Source organism: Gorilla gorilla, chromosome 13 (genome assembly GCF_029281585.2).
Source record: "Gorilla gorilla gorilla isolate KB3781 chromosome 13, NHGRI_mGorGor1-v2.1_pri, whole genome shotgun sequence".
Lineage (NCBI taxonomy): Eukaryota > Metazoa > Chordata > Mammalia > Primates > Hominidae > Gorilla > Gorilla gorilla.
In genome coordinates, this window is record NC_073237.2 from 58,894,471 (window position 1) to 58,918,748 (window position 24,278).

At 36.3% G+C, this 24,278-nt stretch overlaps 1 protein-coding gene across 5 annotated transcripts in view; it reads right to left on the bottom strand.

The window, feature by feature from the left end:
- RIC1 (RIC1 homolog, RAB6A GEF complex partner 1) overlaps positions 1–24,278 on the bottom strand; it is a 151,274-nt gene that overhangs the window by 78,653 nt on the left and 48,343 nt on the right. For all 5 annotated transcript variants that reach the window (XR_010130214.1, XM_055350606.2, XM_063696418.1 and 2 more), the window contains exon 3: positions 13,439–13,518. Coding sequence is in view for 4 of the 5 variants with exons in the window: in XM_055350606.2 (XP_055206581.1) it covers positions 13,439–13,518 (80 nt within the window). In the remaining variant the exon portion in view is untranslated. The remainder of the gene's footprint in view (positions 1–13,438; positions 13,519–24,278) is intronic.

Genomic DNA, 24,278 nt, shown 5'->3' on the forward strand with positions numbered 1-24,278 from the left:
GGGGCTGAGAGCAGTAGAGAACAGGGAATGACTGCTTAATGAATCCATGGTTTCTGCTTGGAGTGATGTAAAAGTTCTGGAACTAGGTAATTGTGGTAGTTGTACAAAACATTGTAAATGTACTTAATGCTATGTGAGACATGGAGTCAAAGGAGGTTATTTTGGAGCTTTAAGAATTAATGACTGCCCTACTGTGTTTCGGATCTGCACGGGGCTTATAGCCCCTTTCTTTTGGCTGATTCTTCCCTTTTGGAACGGGAGTATTAACCAATGTCTGTATTCCCATTGTATCTTGGAAGTTATTAACTTGTTTTTGATTTTACAGGCTCATAGGCAGAAGAGACTAGTTTTGTCTCAGATGAGACTTCGGACTTTTGAGTTAATGCTGGAATGGGTTCAGACTTTAGGGGACTCTTGTGAAGGCATGATTGTATTTTAAATGTGAGAAAGACATGAGATTTGGCAGGGGACAAGGGTGGAATTATGGTTTGGGTCTCTGTCCGTACGTAAATCTTATGTCAAATTGTAATCCCCAACGTTGGAGGTGGGGCCTGGTGGGAGGTGACTGGATCATGAGGGCAATTTCCCCTTTGGTGCTGTTCTTGTGATAGTAAGTTATCGTGAGATCTGGTTGTTTAAAAGTGTGTAGCTCAGTTGCATGCAGTGGCTCACGCCTGTAATCCAAGCACTTTGGGAGGCCGAGTCGGGCAGAATGCCTGAGCTCAGGAGTTCGAGACCAGCCTGGGCAACAGGGTGAAAGCCTATCTCCACTAAAATACACACACACACACAAAATTAGCCGGGCATGGCGGCGTGTGCCTGTAGTCCCAGCTACTCGGGAGGCTGAAGCAGGAGAATTGCTTGAACTCGGGAGGCGGAGATTGCAGTGAGCCGAGATGGTGCCACTGCACTCCAGCCTGGCAACAGAGTGAGACTCTGTCTCAAACAAACAAACAAAAACAAAAACAAAACAAAACAAAACAAAAGTGTGTAAGTGTGTAGCACCTCTCTCCGGCTTCCTGCTCTGGCCGTGTAAGAGGTACCTGCTTCCCCTTCTCCTTCTGTCATGACTGTAAGTTTCCTAAGGCCTCCCCAGCCATTCTTCCTGTATAGCCTGCGGAACTGTGAACCAATTAAACCTCTTTTCTTTATAAATTACCCAGTCTTAGGTGTTTATTTATAGCAGTGTGAGAACAGACTAATATACCTCATGACTCAGCTCAGATGCTACTCTCTTTACAAAGATTTCTTCAGGAATACACTGAAAGTATATTCCCTTTCTAAACTGCCTCCCAAAGCTATTTATCTGTAGCTCCTTTAGAGTACACATCACTTTTACAGTATATTTGATATTATCTGAATTTAGCTTTTGTCCCCTTAATAAACTATGAGCTTCAGACTGGGAAAAAATCAACTCTAATTCACACTATTGCCTTGTATACAGCCCAAAACCAACAAATGTCTTAAATGAGTAAAAGATGAGTGTCCCCTTGGAGGCCTTATTTCCTGAGTCTTAGCTATTCCAGGCAATTGATGATGTTTAATACGTGGATCCCTGCATAAGTGGGATGTATGCACGTATGTTTTTTGACATTTTGAGCGTATTAAATGTTAACAGTTACTCACTTTGCTTTTGATCCCAGTCATGTGCTTGAGAAACTAACCAGCTTCGATATTTTAATTATGATGGTTTTCTCACTAAAAGCATAGATTGTTTGCAAAAACAGATAATAGATTCGACATGCACTACCTACCATATTCATACTAATGTTATAGTACGAATTATACAGAGCAAAAGTTAAGTTAAACTATACAAGGTAAGGAAAATGGATACAAAACAAAAACCTGAATTTTCAAGAGAAAATGTAACTGAACTTTTTTTTTTTTTTTTTAAATGGAGTCTTGCTCTGTCACCCAGGCTGGAGTGCACTGGCGCAATCTTGGCACACTGCAACGTCCACCTCCCAGTTCAAGCAATTTGCTTCAGCCTCCTGAGTAGCCGGGATTACCACACCAGCTAATTTTTGTATTTTTAGTAGAGACGGGGTTCTGCTATGTTGGTCAGGCTGGTCTTGAACTCCCGACCTCAAGTGATCCACCCGCCTTGGGCCTCCCAAAGTGCTGAGATTGCAGGCGTGAGCCACCTCACCCAGCCCAAACATTTATTTCTAAGCTACACTTTGCATTTAAATCAATATACTCCAAAGGATTAAATATAGATGCCCATAAAAAAGATAAATATCTCCATCAGGAGTGCTATGTACACATCTACTCATGAAAAGAAAAAAAAAACATTCAGAACTTTTCTATAGGTCTCAAACAGAAGAGCCAGCTATACCACAGTTTTACCACAGATGGGTGATAACAAGTTATTGTTTACTTGCACTAATGAAATAGAACCCAGCCAACTTAAGTCATAGTGATAGTTTTGATAAATTTTGAGAAGAAACATGAAGGGAAAATAAACACCAGACTTTGACCGTATGATTCTGAGAAGAATCTGAACTAAAAGCTAGGTAAGCTAACTGGGCAAAAGAATGTGAAGAGTAGGGAAGCAGTAGGAAATTATACTTATTTGAAAAATATATTTATAACTTGCAGTTGTCTTTGTGAAACTACATGGAAAAGAAAAAATTTAATTATTTTCTAACTTTTATTAAGATTATTATTTGTGACTCCTCTAGTTCAAAGTTATAGGAAGTTTTAAGTGATCTGTTCCAATGATTTTCCCACAAGCTTTGTTTTTAGTGTGCACTTGTGCAGAATGAAGGTGTTTACACAATGCATATATCATGCTTTGGCAAAAATACCTGCTCATGAAATGGTACAAAGCTTGTTAGACAATTCAAGTATTTTAAGAAGAAACAAAATATATAATTTATTATATATTTACAAGGCGTATTTATAAATATACCTTAATATACGTAAGAGAATTTAATTTGTAAGATTCCCCTCTAGAAGTGTTGAAATTTGCTAGATTTACGAATAGATTTTTAAGATTTGTAGATGGAACTTAAAAGTTTGAGCTACAGTTATTATTTTGAAGCTTTAATAAATTGAATATTTTTAATCCAAAGTAAACTCTAAATAAATATTCAGATTTTTTACTTTGAAAACACAAAATCACATATGAACAAAAAGAAATGAAACAGCTGAATACATTATGGGATAGGCAAAAGGGATTAATCCCATTATAATCCCCTCAATAATGTTCTAAATTTCTATCTATTTGAGATTAACTGGGGCTAACAAAAACAAACTAACAGAATTTATAGAACTAGCTAAGAAGTGTCAGTCATTCCCAGCTCAGTATTGGTTAGTTTAATCAGGTGGTCTCCCTACAAGCCATGGCAGAATTTGTGAAGGAAAGAACAGAAATGTCAATGAAGGAAACTTGGTGGGGTGGGGTGGGGACAGCCCATGGGAACTATGACCCTGAGAGACAAGAAACCAGTAAAAGGAAAAAAAAAAAAAAAAGTAGGAATTTTTTTCTTAATGCAGTTTCGGATCAATCGTGTGACAGTTTTCTTAATGCATTCTAAGTTGTTGTGGTTCTTAAAGCCAAGAGGTTTACACATCACTGACTATATAAAACTAAATCTGTAGAAAATTTGTCTTATTTACAGATAGATAACTTTCAGATATGTTTTAAAGTTTAATCTTGGTAAACCACCACTAATTTTAATACTGTATATGAAATCCAATAATATAATTTAGTTTCAGAATCAGAGTGAACAGACATCAGAAAGTGTTGTAAATCTCAGATTATTGCAAAAATCTAAGATGTGAAAAATCCAACAATTACATTTACAAAAATTGATTTACATAGGATTTGTTAAAATCCAATTTATGAAACAGAACAAATCTAGAGACACTAGGTTGCCCTTACCACTTGTGTGGAATTTGTCTCTCTAGAAAGTTTTGTAAAATGTTGCTTTTATATTTTATTTATATATGCAATATACAAACAGTTTTTTGAAAAAAAAAAAGACATTGAAAGAAATGTAAGCTATACATACATTTAAGAAAGATGAATAAAAACATTTACCCACTAATTCCAGTTCAGAACTGCAGGTGGCCAGGGCCCATCCCAGCAGCTTGGGGCCAAAGCTGAAGCCCACCTTGGACCAGATGTCATTCCATTGGAGGGCGCACTCACACACATACCCCACACTCACTCAGACTGGGGCCATGCAGACGCTGATTCACCCAAAGCGTACATCTTTGGGATGCGGGAGGAAACTACAGTACTACACAGACATAGGGAGAATATGAAAATTCCATATTGACAGCGGCCCTGGCCAGCGATCAATTTTTTTCCCTCATGGATGTTATGACATTATTCAAGGATATGATGTAAGGAGTTTCTCACTATATTAAAGAAGCTATCTTTGTTAATACTTGGAATTTTCAAGTATTGTATAAATGAATACTCTGCCTAAGTTCCCCAGAGGAGTCAAGTCTGTTACTGCTTACATTTGATACATGACTCAATCTGAGACTTGCTTTTGAACAAGTACACCTGTATTTTCTGGCAACCTCTTAAAGTTTTGTCATTCTTCGAATTCTAGTTCACTCTAAAACCTAGCAGTTAATGAACTAGAATTCCCTTCTTTTTTAAACACCTATAAATTGTCATAAATATGCAATGGAGGCAGATTATATTTACATAATTCAGAAGGCAACCTAGACAACAATACCAGTTGCAGCTTATTAAGAATCTAATCACTCATTTTTCTCATTTTATAGACACACAGCACAGAAAGCAACTTTAGAAAATGGCTTTTCCAAAGTCTTGGGAAAAAGCAGAATCTGAACTGGAACCTGGGCCTCTCTGATTCCAACTGCCGTATTTTTTTCCACATCTCTAAACTGCTGGATATTTATCTGAGGTATCAATAGCAAGTCTAAGAAAAATATCACAAGAAAGTAGGAAAAATGAAGCTAAGCCGGTTTTATTAATGTATTTTACATACATTAACTTTTGTAACTAAAAGTAAAGCCTCCCAGTTTTCTATTCCAATGAATGATAAGGCATTCATGTTAATGAGTGGCCCTTAAAGGGCCATGAAAAAAATAAAATGTTTCTATGGGATGGGTCAACCACTAGTCAAACTTCCCAGGACACTGAGGAGGGAGTAATTTCTCATCAAATTGGTAAAAACCAAAAATCAAACCACAATACCCACAAGTGTAGCATAAAAACTACACAGAAGTCTTAAAAGAAAAGAAGACTGCTTTTAAAGCATGTCAAGTATGATTTGAGGGCTAGATCAGGTGATACAGAAAACTGACTCACAAATTCAACAGCCATTTCTTTGAGCAAATTCTTTTGTGCAGGAGATACCAAATGCTTTAAGTGCCGGCTAAAGAAAAGAATAATGTGGCAAATAACCTAATAGATTTGGGGTGTGGGGGAACAGAAACTTCAAGAATGCAATTAATTATAGTGTTTTTCCTTGCAACATAACTTACCTAAGTCCTGACTTTTCTCCCAAGTATAGAACTCAAGTCTCCTTATCTACAAAACTTCCCTTGACAACTAATCACTTTACCCTGAAATGCTATTATGACTTTTCAAGATATTTACCTGGCAATCTGTTATTTTATATTGCCATTAACTTTAAACAATTATTCATTAGCATCTTCAGTAGCAGTGTATAGCAAGTGTTTTACAGATAGCAGGCATACAATAAATGAAGATGAATCCATTTGAGATGATTCTGAAATGTGCAAGGCTTGATCTAGAAAGTTCTGGCAGTCCTATGTAAATTCCGGGACTAAGAGGCTTTAGTTCTCCAACCATAATTCTGGAAAGGCTCAGAACGATTTCTTTTCCTAAAACTCCAGGCCTCATATTTCATCATTTGCATTCATCATTGTTTACTGGAATGCTCACAATAATAAAAAGTATTTCTGGATGAAATGAAATAATGATATCTTGGATGTGCTTAAATATACTCCAGTGGAAAAAGACTGAAAATTGTTCAAACTGACTGATGGACACATAGATGGTCATTTTATTATTCTACTAATAGAGTACCTGGTACCAAACTAGTGCCCAGAAACAAGAGAACTGGACAAAATAGATCAACCAACCATATTCAGACATGAGACAGCAGGCAGCACAGGACTGATATCATGAGGGAAGGAAAACAAACAGGTTTTCTGGCAGAAGTCACCATCTAACCTCTTAAGGTTTTGTCCATCATGTAGAGTGAGAGAAACCAAGCATAGTATGGCAGCCTTGTTAAGTTGAGGAGAAAAAGATTAAAGTTCAGAGAAGCAGAAGCAGCTATTTGTGAAGCAGAGCACCAGTGATGTGGGAGCCACACAGAGAAAAGCTCTACCTGCAGGGGTTTCCCGAGTCTTACTGAATACTATCCAAATACACAGTGACACTCCACAAATACAGGCAAAGAATGACTACTAGGGTTTTTGGCTACCCAGTTCATATAGGACTGGGAGACATTTCGGTTCTGACTAGCCAGAATGGAGAGACCTTCTTAAAGACCCAGGACATTCAGTGGACTTCAGAAGGGCTAAGCTAGCTTAACAGTTAAATCCATCCTAAAAGACATACAAAAAGCCTCAAAAGATCAGTAAGATCTCCAAGCAGCTTACCTGCCACCCAAAACAACCTTCAATACTCTTTAAAGGAAAAGGACAAAAATCAGACAATGGATAATGTAATACAATATCTAATATCCAATCTGAAATTACTAGACATGTGATATGACCCAGCAATTCTATTCCTAGGTATTTATTTACTCAACAGATACAGGACAACTAGAGAGTGAAATGAGATTAGAATCTAAAAAAGCAAAGTTCACTTTTTTTACTTTTTATCTTTATAGATCTCTCATTGTTGGATTTTTTTTTAAGTAAGAAGGTATTCATGAATTAGTAGTGTAAATTTTTAAAACATACTATGGGAATGCACATGCCAGATCAGTTATTTATTGGGTACAGGGGCGGATATAGGAGAGTTGAGGGCAGAAGGTTTATAGAGTACAACAGATGTCTGACCTGAGCTTGAAACCCAACTCAGATAAATTTCTTACATAAAAAAAGATAGCAGGGGAGTCATACTGAATAGAGCAAATAACAAAGGAATAGAGGCATTAAATAGGAATTGTGGGTTCGATGTGTTCAAGATATGGAGAAAGTAGGTTCTAAATGCCTGGCCAGAGAGCTTGGACTTCGTTTTGGAAAAAAAAAAAATTGTTATCAATGCAAATGATAAACTTCATTATGTAGGTGAAAGAGACTAGGGGAAGAGAAATGAGTTAGTGAATAAGCTTTTTTAATAGACAAGGAGGAGGACATGAGGGCCCCTAAAAAGACCAATGACAGTAAAATAGAGTTAAATGAATTCCAGAGGCACTGAAAAACTCTAATCAATCAATAAAATTTGATGACTGAACAAATATGTAAAGTGAAGAAACAATCCAGAGGAAGAAACAAAGAATTAAAGGTTTTCTACCTCATACAACGTACAAAAGATGATGGTAACTGCAAAAAAGTTTAGCAAAGTAATAGCATGTTTGGCTTGGTAGGGGGTAAGTGAGTGAGGTTTAGACATGAATTTGACATTAAGAAGACATAATAGGCCGGGTGCAGTGGCTCACACCTGTAATCCCAGCACTTTGGGAGGCCGAGGCAGGCAGATCACTTGAGGTCAGGAGTTCAAGACCATCCTGGCCAACATGGTGAAACCCGGTCTCTACTAAAAATACAACAATTAGCTAGGTGTGGTGGTGCATGCCTGTAGTCCCAGCTACTCAGGATTGAGACATGAGAATCGCTTGAACCCAGAAGGCGGAGATTGCAGGGAGCCAAGATCACGCCACTGCACTCCAGCACAGGCGACAGAGCGAGACTCTGTCTCAAAAAAAAAAAAAAAAAAAAAAAAAAGATATAATAATAATCCAGGAGAAAAGTGACAAGACCTAAACTGAACTAGTGTCATTGGGAATTACGAGGAGGGAAAAGAAATGACATACAAGGTAGAATATACTGGACTAGATATAGACTGGCTATTGATGTTAGTGGGCAGGAAGAGTGAATAAACTCAAATACACAGTGGTGCCATTTACTGGAAGAAAAAAAAAAGCGGGTGCGCTCTTGACTTTCCCAGGATTCAGTTACCTAAAAATCAGACTGTATTTTCATTTTTACAGCTAATAAAAAAAATTCATCATTTCTTACTAACTATAAATTATTATAGGTCCTAAAATTTATTCACGGTATCTTCTTATGAATTTTCATACCTGCTAAATCTCATCAATCCAGAATTGTCTTCCTCTGGATATATATTTTGTTACCTCATCATCTGTGAGATCCTTTTATATGTCATCTTCTCAGTGAAGACACTGACCACTATTTTAAGTCATATTCCACTCTCTATTCCCCTACCCTGCTTAGTTTTTCTCCATAGAGTGGATCACCTAACTCATAATGTATTTTACTTATCACCCTCTACTAGAAGAATAACAAGATCTATCAGCAGGGCTTTTTGTTTTGTTGTTTTTTTCCACTGTTAGATCCCTAGTATCTACAACAGTGCCTAGAGCCGGACAAAATTCAATACTTTTTAAATGGATAGACGGATGAAAATAATTTTCAGAAGAGTTTTTTGAAAGAGGTAGTACCCTTTCACCAGACTTTTCATAGAACCAAAAAAAAAAAAGTCACCAAAAACCAAAACTGCTTATCGTTTATATTATCACACATTGAGACAGCCTCCAGTCTGACAGAAACAATGTGCAGGGCTCTCTGAATTGGGCAGTCCTAACATTCTTTGGATTCAGGTGCCATCCTTGGAAGTGTGGCCAATAAGGGAGTTTTCACTATCCAGAACTTATATAATAACACTGTTGCCAATCCTATTAATAAGTGCTCATGCAACTATAATGTGAAGTAATGGATGCATGTAACATGCAAAGTTCAGTATTAAAAGGTCACCCATGTACATTTACAGAATATAAACACACTGAAACCAAACTAGACACGGGATGTTTTCAGAGGCTCAAGCAGAACAAAAAACATAACATACTTTGTCAAGTTTATAAACTGAATGTAGAACAAGGTTTATTATTAGAAATATGGGGAAAAAGTGGCTAAAGTTCCTCTCTAGAAAAAGAACACTCAGAACATATTAGCAAAAAGAAACATATATTGAGGGAAACTTTCATGAGTCTGTAACTAATTCAGATCTCCTGTCACCTTTAAATTTGATATGATTTAGATGCTTCTGTCCCTTAGTGTAGGTTTCTTCTGCAAAGAAGCTGGATTTTAGAAGGGGCAAGTTGTGTTGAAGTTAAAAATTGCTAACCTCAGGTAGCTATGCTCTTCTTCCTTTCCAGCTGGCACTAATTCATTAGCAGTGAGCTGGTAAGAAGTATTGCCATCTGATGAAATTATATGGGGAGGGTGGAGGGGGAAGAGGAGTAGGAGATTTGATTATATTTTGGAGTGACTTTTTTTCTTCAGTGAAAAAGATCAGTATCTTTACTATATAATAATAATTAAATGTACTGAATTTCAGTACAGAAACTTTTTTTTTTAAAAGAAACTCAGCCTCAATAATGCTAGACTCTAACAAAAAAGAGGGTAATAGTAGCAGTGAAAAGACAGGAAGAAGGGGGAAAAAAATCTCTGCTCTCAACAAAGTATACATGATGATGACATATTTGTTTAAATTATTTTCATTATGCTGAAATTAAACATGATGTGCAATTTAGAAATCTACTAAACTTCTATTTAAACATAAGCGTATGAACACATTTTAAAGCTAAACACAAATTATTTCTGACTTATCCCTGGAAGTTTCCTTCATTAATTTCACTAAAATTTCCAAGCCATAAAATAAAATGTCCAGACAACCTTCAACTAGTCTGGTCCACTGGTCTGTGTAACTAATATGAAGAGATACTGTAATATACAATGGAATCTAAGATTTCTAAAATGGAAAATTCATTCATCAAAGAATAAATGATCTTTGAGGTACAGAGTCACTTAATAAGACTGCCACCATTGTTAAAGACTGACTCCCAACATCTATAGAAGGATGCTAGAAACAACACTAGGTGGAAACTAGGAAAGATCATGAGGCATCTGAACTGTGTTCTCAGATGGAGCATAGTGGAAAAGGATATGCAGTCTGAGGTTAAGATGCTGTCACATAATACAGGGAAGTTAAGATACTCTAGAAAAACTCCTGTGCTGAACTCGTAAGATTTACAGAAGAGAAACGAGAGACAATAGTTATTTCTATAACTGAGAAGAGGACGATTAACCACTGGCCTCAGTAATTATACTGCCTCTATTCTTCAGGACTATTAGAAACCACTCCAGATCATTTCTCCTTTTTCCATTCTCTACTCCCAGATAAACCCCAAAGTAGTAGCTGGATGGAGCATAAACAGGGTTGAGACAGTATATTACTGATTAATACCACAGACTTTAGAGCTACAACACTTATGTCTGAATCCTAGCTGTACAACTTATTAGCATGTGACTATGGGTGAGTTACTCTGCCTCTCTGTGCAGCAGTTTGTATAACAGTTATACCTAACTACCTCACAAGGTTGCTAAAGGAATTAAATACGTATTAAAAAGTGCTTAGAACAGTGTCTCAAACTACAGAAGGGTTTATAATGGCACAGATGACAATGAAGATACCACTGTCAAAACCAAACTTTACTTTCCTCAAAACCTTATATAACCACTATTTTTCAGGTTTTAAGAATATGAATTCACATAATCCTCTTAACAATGAAAGAAGTTATTTTTATTCCCATTGTACAAATGGGTTCTGCAGAAAAACCAAGAAACTCACTAGACTAAGTAACATAACTAGAACAGTCAAGCACACAAATACACAACAGGCTGATTTTAATCTGCAGAACTATTTTCATATAAGAGATTTTAGGTAGCAGTTACTAGAAGTTAGACGCTGGCAAAGAAGTAAAATATCAAGTAGATATATATATATGTATATTTAAAAATTACTTAAAAGCTTAGAAATGAAGTAAACACTTGGTAAAAAAAATTACTGATAATAACAGTTGTCCTTTATTAATTATCCCATAAGCTAGGTGCTTACCTAAGCATTAAATATGAATGATCTCATTTAATCTTATGAGATAATTACTACTGTTATCCTACTCTACAGATGAGGAAAGTTTTTGGTGGTATTAAATAACTTGAAAGAAGTCATATAGCTGAAAAGTGGCACAGCAAACATTTAATTTCAGGTCTATCTGACACCAAAGCCTGTATCTTTAACTATTATTCGAGCTGCTCTAAAGCAATGCACATTTTATTGAGGCCAGCCACTGAAACCTAAAACTTTCAATATAGTAAAAGAATGCCCAAATTAAGAAAGAGAGTATGTTTTTTATTTAGTTCTCTGCCTTAACACATAGAGTCAAACACAGCAAAGTTCACACATTGTCAGGACTACTTAGTTAACTGGCGTCTCTTGAAGTTTTAGAATCAGAAAAGAAAGAAACTGTTTCTTAAAACTTTTCTGGAACACAAAAAGTGGGTCTCAAAATACTATTCCAAAACACTATAAACATGTAAGGGTATTAGTGAACTGAAATAAAGAAAATAGAATTTTCACTGTTTCAAGAGAAGTTATTTCTCTACCATGCCCACAGGAACATAAATTAATGGAGTTAAATTGTTGTTTCTGACTACTGCTTTTTATTTATAGGAACATGTCTAAATTAAGCAATAAAACAAACATAGTTCAAAATGCACAAGTAAATCTAATTTTAGTTATTGATTACAACAGTTCTTCAAAAGAATCACAAAATTATCACTTAGAATGCAAAAAAATTCTTTTTTCAGTTTTACCCATAAAACTGAATTTAAAATTTCTAAATACATCATGATGTTCCTATCATTTTGCACCATATTTATGTGTCAAAAATTTTTGCACTAAATATTTTTATTGAAAAATAAACAAATTAAATTGAATCCCATCATCAAAAAAGTCTGTACTTTAAAGATTTCCAAAACTGAATACCTCAGTTAGCACTATATACTTGTTACAAAAACAAGTGCCTATAGCATCAAGAAAATCTAACTAGTTGAAAATTTAAGAGTTGAAAAGCAGAAGAATCACTACAGTTCTACCATTCAGGAACAATTACTATAAATATTTGTACTGTATTGCTCTAGATTTTGTCTTTAGATGACTTGCGTTGTTTTGTTTTATACAGTCGTGGTCATATTACATATATAATTTTGTGTGACTTGTTTCTTCACTTGGCATTATAATATGGTCAGGTTCTTAAGTTTATAAATTTTTCTGAGACATAATGACTACATATCACTATAAGAGAAGGATGTACCACAGTTAACTTGTTAACCAGCTCCCTATTATTACACCTTTGTGTATCAGAAGTGTGCAACACAACTTTTATTATACCTCTGCGAGCAGTAATAATTCTTTAATTATTAAAAAAATAAAAAATGGTTATATTTAATGTTTATTTTATTTGGGTTTATTTTATTTAATGTTTATTTTATTTGGGTTACTACTGGGTCTAAATACTTTCTCTTGAGTTTGTTAGTTACAGTATTTCCTTTAATGAGACTACTTTCCCTGTTTATCTACTGGAATCTCTGTGTGCTTACTGGCAATTTATATATCTCTTTTATATAAAAGTAGTAAGACTTGGCCCTATTTACCACAAATATCTTTCCCAAGTTATTTGCTGTTAATGTTTTTTTTTTCTGTTAATATTCAAAAATTTAAACTTTTCACACAATAAAATCTGTCTTTCTAATTTCTTATATACCTATTAAACTTTGGATATCTTCCACCATCTAGAAATGTGATAAATGCTCTTATATTTTTATCTGGCTTTATGGCTTGATTTTTTTTTTTTAAAGATGGAATGCTTTACAATTGTATGTTCTTTTATTTCAAAAGTTAAGGCCTGCTATAAGGAAAACAATGCAAAATATACATAACTACACAGTATAAAGGGCAAAAGTCCACGTTTTTCCCAAATTTAAACCAAGAGGTAATAACTGTCTGAGGTTCTTTTTTTTCTATGCATATACAAAAGCACATGCAAAAGTACCTGTAACTTACCAACATTTCAACTCCTCCTCTCATGATCTCTTAGCTCTTCCCTAATAAGGACTGAGAAATGCTAGACCTGGAATATATTAACAGTCATTCTGAATGCCCAAGAAAATAGTCTCAATATAGTTTATCATCAAGATTCCCAGACTTAAACAATTCTTTATTCAAGAAATGACAGTTCAAAGACCTGGTAATTTTTTAAACACTATTTGGGAAATGCTGGCTTAGTTTTACTCTAATCACTACAGACAACTCAAAACTGTAATGTTTTTCTGAATATAAAGTATGCAAATCACATATTAAGAGAATGAAAGGCAACAAACTTACTTGGGATACACTGGTTCATAAAGGTACTTGTCCCCTCTTGTAGATGTAATATGAAAAAACAAGATGTATCCATTTGCCGTCTGAAAGAGAAATTTTATTAATCATGAATTAAAGAGTAAGGCTATAACTGTAACCCTGAATTTTAATTTTATAAATTCTTACTTTGAAAAAAATTTTATTCTCCAATACCCTCCCTTGGAGAATAATAGCCTAATTATGCAAATAAAAGCGACTTTTTAATATAACCCATGTTGAAAAAAAGGGTTTTTACAGATTTCAAAATATTTCAAAATGTCAGTGAAATCAGTACTTCATAAAGTGTTCTAGACATGCATACTCTCAAATAACTGCATTATTCAATAATGAGTAAGTGACTATTTTGCAAAATATATAGTACTTTTTGAACTCTGCACTAATATGGCAAATTATTATTCTAAGTTTATAAAGCAACAATGCCACTTTATGGCTTTATTACACCTTTAAGACAAAACGCTTACTCTACTCAAAGTTTACACAGTATTAACTTCAGAACAGCATATTTATATATTTCAAAAACAATCTTTTGGTCTCTGATTTACTACAAAATATAGCCCCAGATACAGACATAAAACAGAGCAAACCTTTAATTTCCAAAATTTGAATATCAGCTAGTTCATTTTTCTAAGTTAACAAAATATTTTTAAAAAACAAATTGTAGGCCGGGCGCGGTGGCTCACACCTGTAATCCCAGTACTTTGGGAGGCCAAGGCGGGCGGATCATGAGGTCAGGAGATCAAGACCATTCTGGCTAACGTGGTGAAACCCTGTCTCTACAAAAAAAATACAAAAAAAATTAGCCGGGCATGGTGGCAGGCGCCTGTAGTCCCAGCTACTCAGGAGGCTGAGGCAGGAGAATGGCGTGAACCCAGAAGGCGGAGCTTGCAGTGAGCTAAGATCGCGCCACTGCACTCCCCCCTGGGCGACAGAGCAAGACTCCGTCTCAAAAAAAAAAAAAAAAAAAAAGAAAAAAAGAAATTGTATTAAAAACAGTGCTATTACATGATCATGACATACATCTGTGTCATGACATACATACATTTGTGAAGTTCAAACAACCATTTTACATTTCTGTAAGTATAAAATATTATATTTAGCTGTTTCCAACCAAACATTTTTATGCATAACAGACTGAAGTGGCAGTGTTTTGCCCAAACTACTTTACAGTAATACTGAATCCCTATCATTTTAGAGGGAGGTGGGCATGTACTCAAAGTAGAACCAAAGAAAACCAAGAAATTATCCAAGGTTTCAAATTTCTTTCTAATTCTGGCTTCCTGTTTTTCAAAGGAATGACCAAGAAAATACTTAGTTTCTTCAGCAAAACCAGGTGGTTTGCTTTCTTTTTGACCATTAACTTTACTATTTTATAATGTATTTGAAACTAGAGTTTCAACACTGTAAGATACAAAAACAAAAGGGTGAAAATTCTTCAGATAAGATCATCTTTCTAATTCTTTATGTGCAATTTTATGTTCTTGCAATATGGAGAGTATGGAAGCAAAAGGAAAATGGCTTCAAATCAAATCATAACAAAGGTTTCACACATAAAAAAACAAGAACAACAACAACAACAAAAACAGACAAAGTCTATGAAATACTTTTCAAAACACTGGCATCAAGCAATGAAGGCCAGTCAATCCTTGAGAGATAAGAAACAACTGAAGTGACCCTCCTACTCTTACCCAGCTTACTGCCTTGTGAGAATTTCTGGGTCAGCACACTTAGAAGGGGCACTAAGACAAAGCCTGGCAGACTTCCAGAGTTGAGAAGAAGCTGAAGAGTCCAGGAAGAGTAAGACAAACATGAGACATAATGAAAAATCAACCAATCAAAACAATGCATAACTCAATCAGATGTTAAAATTAGCACAAAAGGACATTAAAACCTTTTGCTATATTTCATAATGTTCCATATGTGAACTATATTCCGTATGTTCCAAAGGTTAGGCAATATAGAAAACTCAAACAAAACTCTAGAAACAGAAATACTAAAATATCTGAGATGAAAAAGACATTGGCTGGATGAATGACAGGTTAGACATTGCTCAGAAAAGCACAGCAATAAAAATTATCCATAATGAAACACAAACACACAAAAACCCAAAATAAAACAGAAACAGAATCAGTGAATTGTGGAACAACTTCATGTAGCCCAATATACATATAAACAGAGTCTCCACATGACAGGGGTAAGAGTCAGAAAAAAAATATTTAATTAAATTCGAATTTCATTTGTTTCACTTAAATTTCTTTAAAAGATAACAGGCTTTAAAACAAGAATAATAGCAGTGTATGCTGGGGTTTATACCGTGTATAAAAATAAAATGTGTATAATATATGTTTCCTGATCCCAATAGAACAAAACTAGAAACAAATAAAAAAATTCTGGAAAGCCCACAAATATTTTGAAGCTTAACTGCATACTTCTAAATAACCCATGAATCAAAGGAGAAAAAAGGAAATTTTAAAAATACATCATACCAAAATTTGTGGGATGCTGCTAAAGCAGTACTAAAGAGGAAATTTACAGCCTTAAAATACTTATATTAGAAAAAAAGGAAAATCTCAAATCAATGACAAGCTTCTACCTTAAACTAGAAACAAATTAAACTAGAGCAAACGAAATCCAAAGCAAGTGGTGGAGGGTGGGGAAGCATGCAAATAACAGAGATCAGAGTGGTAATCAATCAAATAGAAAACAGAAAAATAAAATCAATGAATAAAAATCTGGGGTTCTTTTGTTATTGTTTTAGAAGATCACTAAAATTGACACATTTCTGGTCACACCGATCAGGCAAAAAAGAGCCACTAACAGAAATCAAAGAGGTGATATCACTACAAATTCTAGAAGTATTAAAAGAATAATGAGGTCACATTATTAATATGACAATAATTTTAACAACCTGGATGAGATGGACAAATTCCTTGATAAACACAAACCACCAAAGTTCACTGAAAAGAAATCTGTACCCTGAAAAGCCAATGTCTGTTAAAGAAATTATAATTCCAATTCAAATCCTTTTCACAAAGAAAATTCTAGGCTGAGACAGCATCACTGGTAACTTCTACCAACTCTTTAAGAAATAAATAATAACAGTTGAATACAGACTCTTCCAGAAAACCAAAGAGAAGGAACCACTTCCTATCTCATTTTATGAGGCCTCATAACAAAACCAGACAAAGACATTATAACTACAGGCCAAGATCCCTCATTAACACATTCTAAACAAAATTATAGCAAATTAAATTCAACATTATAAAAAAATACATCACAACCAAATGGGGTTTATCCAAGAATGCAGGGTTGGGGTTTAACAAAATTAAATAAATGTAATTTACCTTATTAACAAACTAAAAAAGGAAAACCATGACAGTCTGAATACATTGCATTAAAAGCATTAGACAAAATTCAACATCCATTCCTGATTAAAAATTCTCAGTAAATTAGGAAGAAATGGGAAACTTCCATAACTTGATGAAAGAGATTTATAAAATATTTATAACACCATTCTTAATGGTGAAAGACTGAATGCCTTTATCATATTCAACACTGTCTAGACTCTAGGCAGTAAATTCAGACAAGAAAAAGAAAAGGTATATAAATTGGGGAGAAAAAGTAAAACTGTTTTTGATATGGTCATTTGCATAGGAATCCCAATGGAATTAACTATAATAAGTGAGTTTACTATGACTGCTGGACACAAGACAAATATAGAAAAATCAACTGCATTTTTACATACTAATAAGAACAATTAGAAAATGAAAAAAATCAGTAACATTAAAGTTGTGAGATACGGATAAATCTGGCAAAAGAGATGAAATACTTGTACACTGATAACTACAAAACAGTGCTGAAAGTAAAAACACTTAAATGGAGAAATACATCTTGTTTATATTGCTAAGATAGCAACTCTCCCCAAATGGATCCAAAGATTCAATGTAATCCCAATCAAACTCCCAGCAGACATTTCTGTATAAATTGATGAGATGGGGGGGGTGGAGCCAAGATGGCCGAATAGGAACAGCTCCAGTCTACAGCTCCCAGCGTGAGCAATGCAGAAGACGGGTGATTTCTGCATTTACAACTGAGATGCCAGGTTCATCTCACCGGGGTGTGCCGGACAGTAGGTGCAGCGCACCGTGCGTAAGCTGAAGGAGGGCAAGGCATCACCTTACCTGGGAAGCGCAAGGGGTCAGGGAATTCCCTTTCCTAGTCAAAGAAAGGGGTGAGAGACGGCACCAGGAAAATCGAGTCACTGCCACCCTAATACTGTGCTCTTCCAACGGGGTGAACAAATGGCACACCAGGAGATTATATCCCGCACCTGGCTCGGAGGGTCCTATGCCCACGGAGCCTCGCTCATTGCTAGCACAGCAGTCTGAGATCAAACTGCAAGGTGGCAGCGAGACTGGTGGAGGGGCGCCCGCCATTCCCGAGGCTTGAGTAGGTAAACAAAGCAGCCGGGAAGTTGAACTGGGTGGAGCCCACCACAGCTCAAGGAGGCCTGCCTGCCTCTGTAGGATCCACCTCTAGGGGCAGGGCACAGACAAACAAAAGGCAGCGGTAACCTCTGCAGACTTAAATGTCCCTGTCTGACAGCTTTGAAGAGGGTAGTGGCTCTCCCAGCACGCAGCTTGAGATCTGAGAACCGGCAGACTGCCTCCTCAAGTGGGTCCCTGACCCCTGAGTAGCCTAACTGGGGGGCACCCCCCAGTAGGGGCAGACTGACACCTCACATGCCTGGGTACTCCTCTGAGACAAAACTTCCAGAGCAACGATCAGGCAGCAGCATTTGAGGTTCACCAATATCCACTGTTCTGCAGCCACCGCTGCTGATACCCAGGCAAACAGGGTCTGGAGTGGACCTCCAGCAAACTCCAACAGACCTGCAGCTGAGGATCCTGACTGTTACAGGGAAAACTAACAAACAGAAAGGACATCCACGCCAAAAACCCATCTGTACGTCACCATCATCAAAGACCAAAGGTAGATAAAACCACAAAGACAGGGAAAAAAAAAAGCAGAAAAACCGGAAACTCTAAAAATCAGAGTGCCTCTCCTCCTCCAAAGGAACGCAGCTCCTCACAAACAATGGAACAAAGCTTGATGGAAAATGACTTTGACGAGTTGAAAGAAGGCTTCAGAAAATCAAACTACTCTGAGCTAAAGCAGGATGTGCCAACCAATGGCAAAGAAGTTAAAAACCTTGAAAAAAAATTAGACGAATGGCTAACTAGAATAACCAATGGAGAGAAGTCCTTAAAGGACCTGATGGAGCTGAAACCCATGGCACGAGAACTACGTGACGAATGCGCAAGCCTCAGTAGCCGATGCGATCAACTGGAAGAAAGGGTATCAGTGATGGAAGACGAAATGAATGAAATGAAGCGAGAAGAGAAGTTTAGAGAAAAAAGAATAAAAAGAAACGAACAAAGCCTCCAAAAAATATCGGACTATGTGAAAAGACAAAATCTATGTCTGATTGGTGTACCTGAAAGGGACAGGGAGAATGGAACCAAGTTGGAAAACACTCTGCAGGATATTATCCAGGAGAACTTCCCCAATCTAGCAAGGCAGGCCAACATTCAAATTCAGGAAATACAGAGAACGCCACAAAGATACTCCTCGAGAAGAGCAACTCCAAGACACAAAATTGTCAGATTCACCAAAGTTGAAATGAAGGAAAAAATGTTAAGGGCAGCCACAGAGAAAGGTCGGGTTACCCACAAAGAGAAGCCCATCAGACTAATAGCGGATCCCTTGACAGAAACTCGACAAGCCAGAAGAGAGTGGGGGCCAATATTCAACATTCTTAAAGAAAAGAATTTTCAACCCAGAATTTCATATGCAGCCAAACTAAGCTTCATAAGTGAAGGAGAAATAAAATCCTTTACAGACAGGCAAATGCTGAGAGATTTTGTCCTCACCAGGCCTGCCCTAAAAGAGCTCCTGAAAGAAGCACTAAACGTGGAAAGGAAAAACTGGTACCAGCCACTGCAAAAACATGCCAAATTGTAAAGACCATCAAGGCTAGGAAGAAACTGCATCAACTAACGGCAAAATAACCAGCTAACATCATAATGACAGGATCAAATTCACACATAACAATATTAACCTTAAATGTAAATAGGCTAAATGCTCCAATTAAAAGACACAGACTGGCAAATTGGATAAAGACTCAAGACCCATCAGTGTGCTGTATTCAGGAAACTCATCTCAGGTGCAGAGACACATATAGGCTCAAAATAAAGGGATGGAGGAAGATCTACCAAGCAAATGGAAAACAAAAAAAGGCAGGGGTTGCAATCCTCCTCTCAGATAAAACAGACTTTAAACCAACAAAGATCAAAAGAGACAAAGAAGGCCATTACATAATGCTAAAGGGATCAATTCAACAAGAAGAGCTAACTATCCTAAATATATATGCACCCAATACAGGAGCACCCAGATTCATAAAGCAAGTCCTTAGTGACCTACAAAGAGACTTAGACTCCCACACAATAATAATGGGAGACTTTAACACCCCACTGTCACCATTAGACAGATCAAAGAGACAGAAAGTTAACAAGAATATGCAGGAATTGAACTCAGCACCGCACCAAGCAGACCTAATAAACATCTACAGAACTCTCCACCCCAAATCAACAAAATATACATTCTTTTCAGCAACACACCACACCTATTCCAAAACTGACCACATAGTTGGAAGTAAGGCACTCCTCAGCAAATGTAAAAGAACAGAAATTATAACAAACTGTCTCTCAGACTATAGTGCAATCAAACTAGAACTCAGGATTAAGAAACTCACTCAAAACCACTCAACTACATGGAAACTGAACAACCTGCTCCTGCGAAATGAAGGCAGAAATAAAGATGTTCTTTGAAACCAACGAGAACAAAGACACAACATACCAGAATCTCTGGGACACATTCAAAGCAGTGTGTAGAGGGAAATTTATAGCACTAGATGCCCACAAGAGAAAGCAGGAAAGATCTAAAATTGACACCCTAACATCACAATTAAAAGAACTAGAGAAGCAAGAGCAAACACATTCAAAAGCTAGCAGAAGGCAAGAAATAACTAAAATCAGAGCAGAACTGAAGGAAATAGAGACACAAAAAAACCTTAAAAAAAATCAATGAATGCAGGAGCTGGTGTTTTGGAAAGATCAACAAAATTGCTAGACCGCTAGCAAGACTAATAAAGAAGAAAACGGAGAAGAATCAAACAGACACAATAAAAAATGACAAAGGGGATATCACCACAAATCCCACAGAAATACAAACTACCATCAGAGAATACTGTAAACACCTCTACACAAATAAACTAGAAAATCTAGAAGAAATGGATAAGTTCCTGGACACATACACCCTACACCTTCCCAAGACTAAACCAGGAAGAAGTTGAATCTCTGAATAGACCAATAACAGGCTCTGAAATTGAGGCAATAATTAATAGCTTACCAACCAAAAAAAGTCCAGAACCAGATGGATTCACAGCTGAATTCTACCAGAGGTACAAGGAGGAGCTGGTACCATTCCTTCTGAAACTATTCCAATCAACAGAAAAAGAGGAAATCCTCCCTAACTCATTTGATGAGGCCAGCATCATCCTGATACCAAAGCCTGGCAGAGACAAAACAAAAAAAGAGAATTTTAGACCAATATCCTTGATGAACATTGATGCAAAAATCCTCAATAAAATACTGGCAAACTGAATCCAGCAGCACATCAAAAAGCTTATCCACCATGATCAAGTGGGCTTCATCCCTGGGATGCAAGGCTGGTTCAAAATACGAAAATCAATAAATGTAATCCAGCATATAAACAGAACCAAAGACAAAAACCACATGATTATCTCAATAGATGCAGAAAAGGCCTTTGACAAAATTCAACAACCCTTCATGCTAAAAACTCTCAATAAATTAGGTATTGATGGGATGTATCTCAAAATAATAAGAGCTATCTATGACAAACCCACAGCCAATATCATACTGGATGGACAAAAACTGGAAGCATCCCCTCTGAAAACTGGCACAAGACAGGGATGCCCTCTCTCACCATGCCTGTTCAACATAGTGTTGGAAGTTCTGGCCAGGGCAATCAGGCAGGAGAAGGAAATAAAGGGCATTTAATTAGGAAAAGAGGAAGTCAAATTGTCCCTGTTTGCAGATGACATGATTGTATATCTAGAAAACCCCATAGTCTCAGCCCAAAATCTCCTTAAGCTGATAAGCAACTTCAGCAAAGTCTCAGGATACAAAATCAATGTGCAAAAATCACAAGCATTCATATACACCAATAACAGACAAACACAGAGCCAAATCATGAGTGAACTCCCATTCACAATTGCTTCAAAGAGAATAAAATACCTAGGAATCCAACTTACAAGGGATGTGAAGGACCTCTTCAAGGAGAACTACAAAGCACTGCCCAATGAAATAAAAGAGGATACAAACAGATGGAAGAACTTTCCATGCTCATGGATAGGAAGAATCAATATTGTGAAAATAGCCATACTGCCCAAGGTAATTTATAGATTCAATGCCATCCCCATCAAGTTACCAATGACTTTCTTCACAGAATTGGAAAAAACTACTTTAAAGTTCATATGGAACCAAAAAAGAGCCTGCATTGCCAAGACAATCCTAAGCCAAAAGAACAAAGCTGGAGGCATCACGCTACCTGACTTCAAACTATACTATAAGGCTACAGTAACCATAACAGCATGGTACTGGTACCAAAACAGAGATATAGATCAATGGAACAGAACGGAGCCCTCAGAAATAATGCCGCGTATCTACAACTATATGATCTTTGACAAACCTGACAAAAACAAGCAATGGGGAAAGGATTCCCTATTTAATAAATGGTGCTGGGAAAACTGGCTAGCCATATGTACAAAGCTGAAACTGGATCCGTTCCTTATACCTTATACAAAAATTAATTCAAGATGGATTAAAGACTTAAATGTTAGACCTAAAACCATAAAAACCCTAGAAGAAAACTAGGCAATACCATTCAGGACATAGGCATGGGCAAGGACTTCATGTCTAAAACACCAAAAGCAATGGCAACAAAAGCCAAAATTGACAAATGGGATCTAATTCAACTAAAGAGCTTCTGCACAGCAAAAGAAACTACCATCAGAGTGAACAGGCAACCTACAGAATGGGAGAAAATTTTTGCAACCTACTCATCTGAACAAAGGGCTAATATCCAGAATCTACAATGAACTCAAACAAATTTACAAGAAAAAAACAACCCCACCAAAAAGTGGGTGAAAGATACAAACAGACACTTCTCAAAAGAAGACATTTATGCAGCCAAAAAACACATGAAAAAATGCTCATCTTCATTGGCCATCAGAGAAATGCAAATCAAAACCATAATGAGATACCATCTCACACCAGTTAGAATGGTGATCATTAAAAAGTCAGGAAACAACAGGTACTGGAGAGGATATGGAAAAATAGGAACACTTTTACACTGTTGGTGGGACTGTAAACTAGTTCAACCATTGTGGAAGACAGTGTGGTGATTCTTCAAGGATCTAGAACTAGAAATACCATTTGACCCAGCCATCCCATTACTAGGTATATACCCAGAGGATTATAAATCTTGCTACTATAAAGACACATGCACACGTATGTTTACTGCGGCACTATTCACAATAGCAAACACTTGAAACCAAGCCAAATGTCCAACAATGATAGACTGGATTAAGAAAATGTGGCACATATATACCATGGAATACTATGCAGCCATAAAAAAGGATGAGTTCATCTCCTTTGTAGGGACATGGATGAAGCTGGAAACCATCATTCTCAGCAAACTATCCCAAGGACAAAAAACCAAACACCACACGTTCTCACGCATAGGTGGGAATTGAACAATAAGAACACATGGACACAGGAAGGGGAACATCATACACTGGGGACTGTTGTGGGGTAGGGGCAGGGGGGAGGGATAGCATTAGGAGATATAGCTAATGCTAAATGATGAGTTAATGGGTGCATCACACTAACATGGCACATGTATACCTATGTAACAAACCTACACGTTGTGCACATGTACCCTAAAACTTAAAGTATAATAATAATAAAATTTAAAAAAAAGAGTAAACATGGTGAGAAAAATGTTTGTTCAGTGGAAGTTTTTTCAAAACAATGTAGTTTTAATTTACATATAATGCTATAAGTAAAAATAACCCTTATATCTATGCTCTAATTCTTTTCCTGTGTTTTAATGTTTACAAAAAAAATTGAGATGAACATAAAATATGCAAATACAAAGGCCTACAATAGCAAAAGCAGCTTTGAAAATGAACAAAGTTGGAGATCTAACACTGTGTGATTTCCAAAATTATTATATATCTAGAGTAATCAAAATGATGTTAAATATATACAAATAGATCATGGAACAGAATGAAGTATATAGAAGTAAACCCACACATATGTAGAGAACTGATTTTTGACAAAGGTGCAAAAGATATGCTGTGTAGAAGGGATAATCTTTTCAACTAATTGTACTGGAACAGATATCAAGATGCAAAATATGAACTTAACAACAAGAAATCAAGGATCCCATCAAAAAAATGGGCAAAAGATTTGAACACACATTTTACCAAATAAGACACACACATAACAAATAAACAAATGAGAAAAAGTTCAACATCATTAGTTATTAGAAAAATGCAAGTTAAAATTATAATGAGATACCACTACACCACTACCAGAATGACTAAAATTAAAAAGGCATACCCTACCACATGTTGGCAAAGATAGAGTAAAATAGAAAC